This window comes from Panthera leo, chromosome E3, assembly GCF_018350215.1.
Source record: "Panthera leo isolate Ple1 chromosome E3, P.leo_Ple1_pat1.1, whole genome shotgun sequence".
Lineage (NCBI taxonomy): Eukaryota > Metazoa > Chordata > Mammalia > Carnivora > Felidae > Panthera > Panthera leo.
In genome coordinates this window covers 37,201,940-37,215,488 of record NC_056694.1, presented here as the reverse complement: position 1 = coordinate 37,215,488, position 13,549 = coordinate 37,201,940, and the positions used below count along the sequence as shown (strand labels likewise).

Below are 13,549 nucleotides of genomic sequence, written 5' to 3'. Positions count from 1 at the left end.
CCCCTTCCCCATGACTTCAGGGGGAGGGGCAAGGGGTGGGCCTCCTCTACAGTGGGGAGCTGAGGGAAGGGGCAGGTAAGCTCTTCCAGGGTCCTTTTGGAACACTTACCCTAAATCCTTACAATGACCCTGGCCTAGTGCTATAGACAGGAACCCAGGGCCTCTGGGCAGCTCCCCTGCCCAAGGTCTGGGTTAAGTGGGCTTCAATCAGTCCTTCTGACTTCCAAATTCATGACTCTGCTAGCAAAAGCAAACCCATGACCCGCAGCCAGAAAGCAGAACGTCCATGTTTTCTTTGCTCTGTCCACCGCTGGGGCCACAGTGTTTTCAATGGCCAGATTGATTTAGGAAATATTTACCCCACACTTAGTCCGTGCATAACATTGTTCTGGGGCTGTAGGATGGCAGCTTGTTTCACAATCAACCCAGTGCTATCAAGCTAGTGCTGTTACTCCCTCCAGGTTACAGAGAGTCTGAACCAGTTGCGCAAAGTCACCTAGTAAGGAAGTGGCGGGTTGGGATCTGCGTCCACGTGCTTACCCTCTAATGCTTTTCTTGTTCACGGGAACATCTAGATTTCCAGTGTGTCTTAGAGATTGTAAGCCCTGGCAATTCTGATGGCTGATGAGCTGCCCTCTTTGGCTGGGCCATGAGTTCTCCAGTGTGCCACAGTCCTCACCCCTCCCCGATGTGTCCCTGACACGACGTTTCTTATACAAATCCATCTCACTCACTACTTTCTCGCCTGTTTCCTGGCACATGAGGAGTCCTCTGTCTCATGATGCTGAGCATTTTCTCTGAAAGCCAGATAAAGAGTTATTTTGAGCTTTGTGGGTCATAATATCTCTATTACACCTACTCTTCAGGCCTGCTGTTGTAGTGTGAGAGCAGCCACACACAGGTGAAGGGGGTGGCTGTGTGTAGGTAAAACTCTTTACAAAAGCAGGAAGTGGTTTGCCAACCCTGCTTTGCTTGCTGAAACTCACCAAGTCTGCCCCAGTCCATTCACCTCAACTGTCCTGAACCCCAACTAGCCTTCTGTCCCTCTCTGGCCGTGCCCTTGTGCTTCCCTACCTTCTACTTATCTCACGACAGAGCTTAAACTTCATCTTTGAGGCTTGAGGCTTTGGGTGGGGCTGGGCAAAGCCTGCCCTGGAACATGGTTCCTTTCCCAATAGAGAAATCTCTCAAGCTACAAGTCCACAGCTCTCAAGGGTGATGGGAGGCTGGCCTCCTCATCAAAGCGAATGGGCACGTTGTACATGGATGACCAAACAGTACTGGTGGCCTGTGGACTGAACTTGAGTGGGAGATTCTGCTTCCTAGGAAAACCATCCCACGTGAGTGACAGTAGGATTCTGAGCAACTGGGAGAGGAAAAAAAAAAAAAAAAAAAAGAAAAGCGAGCCTCAGTGGGTAGCCACTAGGATCGCAAGCGTCATGACCGTGCTTGCAGAAAGCAGTGGTCACTTGCATGGTGCTCTTGGCTGTGTTGATTGGGAAAAGCCCAGGGTGAAGTGATCTGAGCAGTGTGAGGACAGCAGATGAGTCCAAATGTATACAAAGAACAGAAGACTGAAGGGAATCACACCCATAAGTTGGGTGAGTAATACATAGCCATTCAGTGCATGTTTCTAGAACACCTCATTGCGCTAAGGAAGTGTTTTATGGATCATTCCATTCAATCTAACCCAAGAATAAGGGGAATGATATTTATACATCCATTTTACAGAAGAAGAAACTGAGGCAGAGAAGGTCAAGAATTGTGCCCCAAGGCCACACACGGGTAGGTGTTAAGGGCTGGGAGCAGGATCTAAGTCTGAGGGGGGTCTGACCCACCTGAAATATGCCTTGACATGGCCTCCCCATCACTGCTCTGCTCCCGTCTTAGAACTCTACAGGTGGTTTCTGTCTTTTAGTAACGTGGTAATTTCTCAGATTTTAATAAGTGTTGGATGCTTAACCAACTGAGCCACCCAGGTGCTCTGGGTTTTGTCTTTTAACAAGTTGGAATTTCCCAGATTTTCCCTAATAAAGAGCAACCACCACCCCCCCCCCCGCCCCCGCCATCAGAAAGTCTTACTTTATTATTATTATTATTATTTTAAGTTTACTTATTTATTTAGAGAGCATGAGCAGGAGAGGGGTAGAGACAGAGAGGGAGAGAGACAGAATCTCAAGCAGGCTCTGCACTGTCAGTGCGGAGCCTGATGCAGAGCTCAAACTCATAAACTGTGAGATCATGACCTGAACTGAAACCAAGAGTTGGATGCTTAGCTGATTGAGCCACCCAGGCACCCCTAGAAGGTCTTACTTTCATAATGAAAAACAAGTAACAAGGCACCCAGGGGTCTGGACAGGAAGGCTGAGGGTCAGTGGGGAGCAGAGGCGACAGAGGGCCTCTTGCCCACCCAACCAGGCCAAGTGGTGGGAGGACAGGGGCCACAGTTGTGGACCTCCATCCTCTTTTTTTTTTTTTTTTTTTAAATGAGGTGGAAAGGAGCTCCTGGGTGGCTCAGTTAGTTAAGCGTCCAACTCTTGATTTCAGTTCATGTCATGACCTCACAGTTTTGTCAGTTTGAGCCCCATGTTGGGCTCCTTGCTGACTGCAGAGCCTGATTGGGATTCTCTCTCTCTCTCTCTCTGCCCCACCCCTTCTTGCGTTCTGTCTCTCAAAATAAATAAACAAACTTAAAAAAATTCTTAACCAAGTAATAAAATTGCGGTAAAGGGGCACCTGGCTGGCTCAGTCAGTAGAGCATGTGACTCTTGGTCTTGGGTTTGTGAGTCAAGCCCCACATTGGGCATAGAGCCTATTTAAAAAAAAAAAAAAAATATATATATATATATATGTATAGATACATAATTTAGGCAAAATTTGCATACAATTAATTTGCATAAAATTAACCATTATCCACTCTAAAGAGAACAGGTAAGTGGCAGATCACTATTTAGTACACCTACAATGTGGCTAAACCACCACCTCATCCTGTTCCAAGACATGTTCATCACCCCAAAGGAAATCCCATCACTACTAAGCAGCCACTCCCCTTCTTCCCCCCTCTCCCAGCCCCTGGCCACCACTAACTACTTCCTGTCTCCATGGATATGCCTGTTCTGGACATTTCACAGAAACAGACCTACACACCATGTGGTCTTTTGTGTGTGGTCTCCTTCATTGAGCATCACGTTTTGGAGGTTCATCCGTGTTGTAGCGGGTGTTACTGCTTCCTTTTGTGCGGCTGGATGACATCCCACTGTATGGACAAATCACCTGGTGGTGGTCATCCATTCATCGGTTGACAGGCGCTGGGGCGGTTTCCACCTTTTGGCTCTTGTGATCGGTGCTGCTGTGAACACTTGTGTATAAGTCTTTGAGAACTTGTTTTCAATTTTCATGGGTCTATCTATACCTAGGAGCTGAATTGCTAGGCCATATGCAATCACCATGTGTAACTTTTAATTTTTTTATTTTTATTTATTTATTTATTTATTTTTTTTTTAAATTTTGGGGTGCCTGGGTGGCTCAGTTGGTGGGGTGACCGACTTCAGCTCAGGTCATGATCTCACAGTTCGTGAGTTTGAGCCCCGCGTCCGGCTCTGTGCTGACAGCTCAGAGCCTGGAGCCTGCTTCGGATTCTGTGTCTCACCCTCTCTCTTCCCCACCCATGCTCATGCTCTGCCTGTCTCTCAATAACAAATAAATATTTAAAAAAATTAAAAAAATTTTTTTTAATTTTACTTTTTTAACTTACATCCAAGCTAGTTAGCATATAGTGCAATAAAGATTTCAAAAGTAGATTCCTTAATGCCCCTTAACTTTTTTTTTTTTAGTATTTATTTAGTTTTTAGAGAGACAGAGAGAGAGCAAACTCACAATAGGGGGAGGGGCAGAGAGAGAGGGAGACAGAAAATCCCAAGGAGGCCCCACGCCGTCAGCACAGAGCCTGATGCGGGGCTCGAACTCAAGAACCGTGAGATCGTGACCTGAGCTGAAATCAAGAGTCAGATCCTCAACCGACTGAGCCATCCAGGCACCGCCCCCGCCCCCCCACCATGCGTGAGTGTTTGAGGAACTACCTCAAACTGCACCCTCCTCCTTTCCTTCTGCAGTAACACTCTAGTTGTTTCAAAACTCCCCTGCTCCTGCAACAGCCGTCTGAGATCTGGAATAGGACGGAGGGGTGGTAGGGTGGAAGAAGGGGACCCAGGACAGGAGCCCCAGAATGTGGTGGGGAAGGGCTCTGGGGTCTAAATGCCTGGGCCCCAGTTCTGGCTTCTCTGCTCACTGTGGGGATGGCTGACAGAATCATGGCCCCCAGAGATGTTTCCATCCTAATCCCCGGACCCTTGAGAGAGTATGGTAACTTACTCAGCAAAAGGGACTTTGCAGAATGTGACTAAGGATTCAGAGGGTGGGATTATCCTGTGGGCCAATGTAATCACAGGGGTCTTTGTAGCAGAGAGGTCAGGCGGGTCAGGGCCACAGGATATATGATCATGGAGGCAGAGACTGGCATGACCAGTGGGCGTGGCCACCAGAAAGCCAGAAAAGGCAAGGAACGGACTGTCCCCTCGAGCCTTCAGAAGAAACACAGCCCTGCCGACCTGTTATAGATTCTGATCTCCAGAACCCTACGACAATAAATTTGTATGGTTTGAAGCCATGAAGTGCGTGGTCGTATGTCACAGCAGCGACAGAGAAGGAGCACCTTAGGTGTGCGACTTGAGCTGGTCGCTGAGCTTCTCAAGGCCACACCTTTCATATCTGTGAGTGGAAAGGACAGTGATGCCAGTTGAGGCTTGCCCTGAGGACAAATCAGGAAATGAATGGATGGTGTTAGGTGCGGAGCCTGACATCAGCTGACACGTTCTCCCCTGCTAGACCACAAGCACCACAAGAATTAAGATATTGTGTCCACTTGGTTTACGGCCAACCTCAAGTGCTGAGCAGCGTCTGGCCCTTGGTGGGCCTGGACACGTCTGCGCTGAAAGAAGGGAGAGTGAGAGCTGCTTTTCTGGACAGGGTCGGGGCCCCAGGCCCCAGGAAGAGGTCATTTGAGAGAGGATAATCATCTTTTTGTAACGACCACGCTGAGGATTAGAATAGAGGAGACAAGGACCACAAAGACTCCTAGTATAGTGCCAGGCACATGCCAACTGCCCAGTGGAGGGGAAATGGAAACCACTTTTCCCTCCCTGTCCCTCCCTCCTGTCTGTCTCTCTTCACTCAAGTCAACAGAGGCCCAGGCCATACTGTGTTCCAGGCTGCCTGTCTGGCCTGTTGAGAAAACAGTGAAAAATCCCCAAGTGAAGAGGCTTACAGGCCCGTGGGGACCTTCCTGGGTCCCGCAGCACCTGCTCCTGTTGGGAAGCTGTAAGCACACCTGTTAGGGCACAGGCCCCACCCCCCTGGAGCCTAGCCGCCCCTAGGAAGGGTGGGGCTGGTTGCCAAGGTGCCAAGGCCTCAGGTAGCAGCTATCTTGGGTTGCGGATCCGGAAGCAGGAAGTAGCCTGTGTTCTCAGGACCTGGCAACTGGCTGACTGGGGGAGCCTGGAGGCTGGTAGGAGTCTGGGCGCGGAGTTGCTGGGGGCGGGGGGCAGGGGGTGGTGGGAGGGGACCAGGCAGGGTTTTGGGGGTGTTGGTGTGGGAGGCGGCAGGGGCAGGGGCAGGGCAGGGGCTGGGCTGTGAGAGGTCTGGCTGAGTTCTGAGGCAGCCCCTTGGGGGCTGGTGGTACCCAGAAGGCTGGAGCTGAGATGGCCTTGGCAGAAGACCTGGAGAAGGAGCTGGAGACCACGGCCCAGGAAGTGCTGGGGAAACTGAGGAGCGGTCAGCTGTTCCAGTCCAGGTGGGACACTGCTGCCTTCATCATCTTTCTCATCTTCCTTGGTGAGTGTGGCCTTGGCCTTTGCCCCGCCCTCCCCCCCCCCGCACCTCCTGACCCAGACGTGGCCAGGACCCTCTCTGGACACCTGTCACTGCCCCCCCCCCCACACTTCAGGCACTGTGCTGCTGCTGCTGCTGCTTGTTTGCATCCACTGCTGCTGCTATAGCTGCTGCAGCCGCCGCACCTCCAGATCCCAGAAGGTGAGCCCCGATCAGGTGAGCCCCACTGGCCTCCTGGGCTGGGCAGGTGCGAGGGGCAGCCTGGAAGTGCACTGGGGAGACGAGGGTGCTGGGCCTCCTGTGGACAGGGGGCAGGCAGGGGACACATGAGTGAAGCCCAGCTGATTCCTGTGCCTCTCTTGTAGGAACACCGCAGGGGTGTGGATAACTTGGCCCTGGAACCTTAACACACCGAGCCCCCCAGCCCCTCTGCCCATGTGTCCTGCTGGGCAACAGGAACAATGCCTTGTTTGTCCAGAACCTGAGTCTGGAGTGTGTTCTGAGCCTCCCGTCAAGGGGTGGGCAGTTGGGAACTCACTGCTTTATCCAGATGCCCACCTGCTCCCTCACAGCTTTCAGCCTACACGACGGCCACCAGACCCTGAGTCACCAGCGACTGCCCATGGGAGGGGAAGCTGGGGCCCAACTCAGGGGCCGGGACCCCCAGGCAGAACGCTTGTTCCCATCCCACTCAGCCCCTTGGCAGCCCAGAGGACCCCCTCAAAGGTGGTGTGGGGAGGCCAAGGGCTCAGTCACTGGGTACCCCACTCAGGTCCTGAGTATCAGGGATCCCCAGCCTGGTCCTCACTCAGACAGACAGACGCTCCAGGTAAAGTCGGGTGATCTTTATTTCCTAGAGGCCTTGTCAGGGATGCTGAGCAAACGCATTCTAGGACACCACAGCTCACGGTGGGTGGCTTCTGTCTGCTCTCCTAACTCACAGTTTAGGGTCGCCACCCACTCCTCACCCTCCATGGAGGGGGTGTGCGTGGCTACCCTTCACCATCCAAGGGCAGCTCAGAAAGCAGAAAAAGGAGGCGGAAGGAGAGCCCTGGGGTTGGCCCCACCCAGAGTCCAAAGGTTTCTGCCTGCAGGGAGGGAGGGTTTGGAATGTGGGCCACATCTCTGCTCCGCCTTCCTGACCACCCCCCTCCGCAAAATGAAAAGCAAGCCTTCGTCCCTTCTTTTCAGTGATTCCAGTGTTCATTTCCATCTGTGCAAATATGATGGGCAGGATGGGGTAAAGACGAAAATAAATAGCCCATGCTGCCCGGCTCTGGCCAACACTCCAAGAGGGGATAGATGAGAGGGACAAGGGCCATTTCCCAGGTGGACAGACTCTTGGGGGTTCTGTTCAGAAAGGCCTGTAGCTCCAGTAGCTGGAGAACACGGAGATCTGGAGAGGGAGAGAGGTGGGGGGACATGGTGAGTGCTGGTGCTAGGGAGCCTCCCTTGCTGTACCCTGTGACCCGGGTGAGATTTCAAGGTCATCCAAGGGCAATTTGTTAGGGAGAGGGTACTGTTGCTCGGCAACGTTGTGGCCCATCTGCTGGGTGTGTGTGGAGGGTACGATGGAGATTTGGGGGTGCTTTGGAGGTATGACCAGAGCCCTTAGGATCCCCCCAAAATGAAAAGGCTTAGCAGCCTGCCACCTGGCTGGCCCAATGTGTCTGAGAGGGAGGCCCACCCCCCGACCCCACAGTCCCCCGTGGCCCACCTTATCCTTGAGCTGCTGGCAGAGCTGCAGGGAGACCGTGAAGAAGACTAGGGCATCGTTGAGCCACGGGATCACACACTCCACCTTGTGCACATGGCTCACCTCCAGACGCTGGGAGCCCCACTCGCTGTGGGGAGAGGGGAGGGTCTCCCCTGGGCGGGGGGTGCTGACCAGCCTGGCCCCCCAGGCCCCAAGGTGCAAAGGGTTGGGGAGGGCAGGGTGCTCCCCGGCAGCATACTTACAACATGGCCCCAGGGCTGTGGAGCACGGCGCCTCCAGCTGGGCGGAAGTTCTAGGAAAGAAGGGGACCAGACCCGGTCAGGCCCTGGAGGCTGGTCAGGCCCTGGAGGCTGCCAGGCACGTGGGGGCGGGTGGGGTTCCCTCACCTTGGTGGAGTTGGGCTGCAGGGCGTGCAGCTGGTACACGGTGAGGCAGAGCTTGTTGAGGTTGATGTACACATTGACTAGTAGGTCAGAGGGCAGGGCAGGGGCGAACATCCGCTGGGGACGAGCACCGGGCAAGCAGGTCGGATGAGGGTCGCGCAGGCGCAGGCCTCCCAGAACCACCTGGGCAACCCCATTCCCCAACCCAGGCACTGGGGCTTCTAGACTTTTCCGAGGTGTCCTGGGTGGCTTTCTGCACCAGGCTTGAGAAGCACTGATGCAGACTAGGAGCATTTGGGGGACGCAGGGTGGAAGCCAAGGACCTTGTCCCAGAAAACTGCATAGACAGAGGACTCAGACAGCAGTTCGGGGTTTCCAGGGCCCCTTCACACCCGTGTCCCTCCCAGGGGCAAGCTGGGCTCCTCAGTGGGGATTCCCTCTCCTGGAGCAGGGGCTGGACTAAGGTACTGACCGTGAGGCCACTGGCAGCGATCTCAGGCAGAGTAAGGGTAGCCGGGGTGGTGAGCCGGTTGCGGGCTCTGGTCAGCTGCAGCATCACAGCGTCCATCAGCTGTGGGCAGGGGGCTGGTCAGAGCTGCTTCGAGGGCAGCCCCTGCCCTCCCACATCAGAGCGTGACAAAGTCATGGAAGCTCCCAGCTCCTGCCCTGGGTGCTCACGGTCTCAAGGCCTGAACCCCTGCTGTGTGGGGCTTGTTAAAGGTGCAGGTACTGGGGTTCCAGCTGAGGGTGGGGGTAGGACGTCTGCAGTGGTGACCACCTATCCAGCAGGTTCTACTGCATGGGATCTTGGGTGCTGGTCCAGTGGGGAATGGAACATGGGAGATCCTGAGCGTCAGTCTCAGGGGCATGAGGGCTTTGTGGATGGGGGTACAGGCAATGAAGGAGCTTAGAAGAAGGGGCCTGAATCCAGCTTGGGTGCAAGGAGCCAGGGACAGTGATGGCACGGCTAGGTTCAGGTCTTAGCCTGGGGTACCAGCCCCATTTTCAGAGTTGAGGAAAGAGAAGGTCCCAAGTGCTAAGGTCACATGGCTAGTGAACAGTGGAACCATCTGGAACTCATCCTTTTCCTTTGCCATGACTAAAACTCTTGCTTGGACTCCTCAGAGCCCCAACTTCCACTGCTTCCAGCTATTGCCATGGGCATGGGGGTGACCTTGCTTCCAGGAAAGGCAAATCTGGGTGGAGGCATGGGGACTACACCCCCTGTCCCCAGGGTGGTCACAGTTCTGGGAGGGACCTTAGGCCATTAGTTGTAAGTTTTCATATGAGGACACAGAGGTCCAAAGAAGGAAACTGAATCACCTGAAGACACATAGCAAATCAGGGACAGAGTTTAAGCATGAGTTTGGGGCATATGAGCGCAGCTGGTCCCTGCAAACCATGTGGATTCCCTTTGCTAATTATAAGAGTTCCTCTGGTGCTAGTCATGTGACTACTAGCATCTACTAGTAGTAGCTGAGCACTTCCTGAGCATTTGCTAGAGGCTACTTTACCTGCATCATCACAACTGGTCGTCACTGCAGTGAGTCCCCCCTCTATAGGTGAGGCTATTGAGGCATCGAATGACTAAGAAAGTAACCTGAGGTTGCACAGCTTACAACGGAGGCCCTGGAATCAGAATCTCAATCTGAGTCTGGAACCTGGGATATGAATCATTTGACTGTAGTTGGATGGACACGGGTGCGTTGAGAGGTGATGGGTGGGCCATCAGCTGCGCCTGAGGATGTGGGGGCAGAATTCTCCAGGGGCCTGGTCAGGGCCAGGGGGAGGGAACCTAGTTCTCCTGTCCCTTCTGGCAGCTCACCTTAAGGACCTCTGCTCCCGTCCTGAACTGGTAGCTTTCATCCCGGTTGGCAAGGAGGTAAATGGCTTGGCTTACATGGTTCCTGGCATCCTGGATCTGAAAACAGTGCCCATCGAGAGGTCAGCGGGCTGGGCCTCAAGAGGAAGAGATGCCAACTTCATCTCTCGGTGGGCAGTTCCGGCCCCAGTCATCACGATGAGGGGCCATTCTCCTTGGAGGGGTGGGGTGGGAACCGCCTGCCTGCTCTCTCCCCACCAGCTGCCAGCTCCGTGTCCTCTGAATGCCAGGTCCTGGCTGGGTGTTGGGCACATGGCAAGACTGTGGCAGGCCTGCTGTCACACAGCTCACCTTCTAAAGGAGGGCAGGTGATCGCAGAGTAAAGGCCTAAGATAAAAAGACTGACTTGCACAAGGAAAGAGGGTGACTCTGCAGGATGGGGGAGGGGGGAGCCTCTTTTGATGGATGGAGGTCAAGGGAGGCCCCAGGGAAGTGATTCTTGAGGATCACCCAAGTGACAAGAAAAGCAGAGAGCCGAGCATGGGCAAAGGCCCTGAGGTGGAGACCAGCTGGTGTCCAGTGAGAGGGGAAGGGGCTTGGATCAATCCAATCACACAGGAGCTTGTAGGGAACATGGACTCTGTCTCCAGGAGCCATCAGAAGCCCCCTGGAGGCTCTGGGAAGGGGAGTTCCTGGCTCCAGAGGACCCCAGTGGTTCCTGCTGGGGCCCCGGGGCCTACAGACAGGTTTTCCACCTCCTTCAAGGCTAGGCTCTGGAGCCCCAGGCACTGCCTGCCCCAGCTCTGCTACTAGGAAACACCCTTCCAGGCTTGCTCCGGCTTCAAATCCCCATGGCCAGCCTGGAGCCCTCAGTGCCTCTCAGGCCTGCCCCTGCCTGCCCTTGTGGCCTGAGCCCCAGTAGGGGAAGGGCCCAACTACCTGCTGCAGCTTCCACTGCTTGTCTTCTCGGAAGGCAAAGTGCAGCAGCTGGTTGTTCCGGGGTATCTTCAGGTTCACATCCTGACAGGCAAGAGTGGATAAGCAGAAGGATGACACCCTCCTGCTTTTGGCCACCCTGAGCCCTTGAGCAGGGGGCCAGAAATGGGGTGTATGGGGTGGTTCGGGCCCCCGTCATTCCACAGGGCAGAAGGTCTCCCAGCACAGTGGCCATTTGGAGTGTGAACAGGGAGGTCAGGAAACAGGAACTCGGGCCCAAGAGGAACCACAAAGAAATGAAAGGGAAAACAGAAAGGGGAAGGTGGCCTCAGCCAGGAGGAGCTGTGACTGTGGGCAAAAGGGAACATGGGTACAGGCCAATGGACTGAGCACCCACCCACTACTGGAGGAGAGGCACCTTCCCCCACATCTTGGTGCCTGGCACCAACGGAGCTCAGATGCTGGCCGATTTCACTTTGAATTGGGGCCAGCTTAATCCCGCTGCTGCCCACGCTTCACTGGGCCCAGACTCAGGGCTGGGCCGTGTGCAAACATCTCCCTTCGGCACCTCACACAGAAGCCACATGCCAATTCCATGAGGAGGCTGCTGGGGGGTGGGGGGAGTATTTTACAAGGGAGAAAACTGAGGCCCAGAGAGGTCAAGGATCCTGCCCAGGGTCACACAGCCAACTGGTGGCAGAGCCAGCAGGAGGCTCCCATATTCTTTCCCGCTGGTTCCTCCAGCAACAGAGAAAGGGGAGAGGGGCTGGGGGACTCACCGCCTGGCTCAGCGCATCCCCTTGCAGAGTCAGCACGCCTTTCACCTGGTCTGTGCTGCAACACGTGGGGGTCAGAGCAGTGCCTGTGGCTGCCCTCTCCCACCACCCGGCCCTCCCGGCAGCTTGCCCCTGGCTGTCCCAGGATGGCCCGCTGGGCCTTGGCTATGCAGCCTCTCCTGGAGGGATCCCAGGTGTCCCCCTCTCAAGCAGCTTCATCGCCCTCATTTCTGCTCAGCCCCTGCTCACCTACAGCTGCCAAGGATGAAGTTCTCCTGCTTGGCAGGACCCTCCGTGCCGGTGCCAGAGCAGGGCAGAGTGAAGCGGAGAGAGGCCTCCTGGAAGGGCAGAGGGGATTAGGGTAAAGTTCATCCAATCCAGTTCAACGGTCTTTCCAGAAGCCCCATTTCCTAGGTTGGCCAGGGGAGGGTCAAGTGGGTTGGTCTCACCGGAGCACCTTATCCAAGCCTCCAGGGCACCTTCCCATTTCTCAGGCCTTTCCGCCCTCACCTGGGTTTCAGGTCCTACCAGAGTGGATGGATAGCTGTTCCTTCCACATTCCCCAGAAACTTGCCTCAAGCCCAACTCCAGGATATAGAACAGAGAGATGGCCTCCTGGCTTGGTTAAGATGCTTGGTTTGGAGGATATTATGCTAAGTGAAATTAGTCAGAGAAAGACAAATATCATATGACTTCACTCATATGAGGACTTTAAGAGACAAAACAGATGAACATAAGGGAAGAGAAACAAAACTGATATAAAAACAGGGAGGGGGACAAAGCATAAGAGACTCATAAATATGTAGAATGAACAGAGGGTTACTGGAGGGGTTGTGGGAGGGGGGATGGGCTAAATGGGTAAGGGGCATTAAGGAATCTACTCCTGAAATTATTGTTGCACTATATGCTAACTTGGATGTAAATTTTAAAAAAAAGGGGAAAAAAAGACGCTTGGGTGTGGGGACAGAGTCAGAAAATGTTAGTAGTCATGACAACTCGCAATTTCTGCCCTACCAGGCAATGTCTGGACATTTCTGTGAGTTGCCTTATTTCACAATAGCCCTGTGAGGCTGGTACTGCAATCTTTTTGCGAAAGGGAGCCCCCCCAGATGTTGAGTATGATGCTGGAGACCTTGAGATAACAGCTTCAATGGAAGCCTTCCTTGACCCCGACTCCCCGCCCGGGAGCTCATTCCACGCCCGACGCACTGCGCTCACACAGCTGCCTGTGATTAAGTGGACAATCATGTGTTGGTACCCCGACTGGACTCCCAGTCCCCCGAGGCAGGGGCTGGTCTGCACACCGCGCATCGCGCCCACAGGAGGCGCTCGGAAGGCAGGGGCATCGGCCCGGGAAAGAGCCGCTGCTGGGCCGGCCTGCCAGGCGCCTTACCTTGAGGATGTCTTGCAGCTGCCTGAGGACGGCGTGCACCTCGTCGTGCAGCAGCCAGCGGAACTCCTCCTCCTGCGGGCACAGGCCGACTGTCAGCCTCCCGGGCCCACCGCCCCCGGCTCCACCCTGCCCTGGCCGCGCGCCTCACCAACACCGCTCGCTCCGCCGCCGTCGCTGCCATCGCGGTCGCCATCGCCGCCGCTCGCCGCCCAGCGACCGTCAGGCACCCGCCGTCAGCTCGAGGCTCGGTGCACCGGCCGTCAGTGCGCTAGCAGCACCCGGGCCCACCCCCGCTGCCGATTGGCCGCACGCGCGTCCGCCCCGCCCCCGGGCCGCCTCTCCCGCCGCCGACCGGCCGAGCTGCGCTCCGAATCGAGGCTGGCGGCTGCGCGAACCCGCCTGCTCCGGCTCTCCCAGGCTGCCGCTGGCACCCACCGCGAGCGCTCTGCGCTCGGGCGCCGCGTCCACCGCCGCTCTGCCGCTGGAGCCCTTCGGCCACTTGTCCCGCCCCTCCCCGGCCCTGATAGGGCGCCCTGCTCCGCTTGCGCACACTGATTGGCCAGAGGGATGGTTTGCTCTCGCCGCGCCCGGCGGTTGGCCGGCGTGGCAACCTGTTCCTGCTCGGCCTCGCCCTCC

The 13,549-nt window shown here is 55.4% G+C and overlaps 2 protein-coding genes across 5 annotated transcripts; one reads left to right on the top strand and one right to left on the bottom strand.

Moving 5' to 3' along the window:
* Window positions 1–79: 79 nt before the first annotated feature.
* Window positions 80–6,734, top strand: SMIM22 (small integral membrane protein 22). 4 transcript variants are annotated; one of them, XM_042921897.1, is made up of 5 exons: window positions 80–1,601; window positions 1,732–1,785; window positions 5,742–5,889; window positions 6,002–6,087; window positions 6,252–6,734. In XM_042921897.1, the coding sequence occupies exons 1-5, from the start codon at window positions 1,554–1,556 to the stop codon at window positions 6,291–6,293; spliced, it is 378 nt and encodes a 125-aa protein (XP_042777831.1). In that variant the 5' UTR covers window positions 80–1,553; the 3' UTR covers window positions 6,294–6,734. The 4 variants fall into 4 exon arrangements, with proteins under 4 accessions (XP_042777831.1, XP_042777830.1, XP_042777832.1 ...); XM_042921896.1 differs by having other exon boundaries at window positions 6,002–6,102; XM_042921898.1 differs by lacking the exon at window positions 1,732–1,785 and having other exon boundaries at window positions 6,002–6,102.
* On the bottom strand, window positions 6,717–13,347 carry ROGDI (rogdi atypical leucine zipper). The gene is made up of 11 exons (XM_042921895.1): window positions 13,062–13,347; window positions 12,914–12,985; window positions 11,770–11,858; window positions 11,524–11,578; window positions 10,748–10,828; window positions 9,812–9,907; window positions 8,459–8,557; window positions 7,990–8,103; window positions 7,846–7,895; window positions 7,604–7,730; window positions 6,717–7,282 (listed from the first exon to the last, which is right to left on the bottom strand). Exons 1-11 carry the CDS (start codon window positions 13,104–13,106, stop codon window positions 7,241–7,243), a joined length of 870 nt encoding a protein of 289 aa, XP_042777829.1. The 5' UTR covers window positions 13,107–13,347; the 3' UTR covers window positions 6,717–7,240.
* Between the last annotated feature and the right edge of the window lie 202 nt (window positions 13,348–13,549).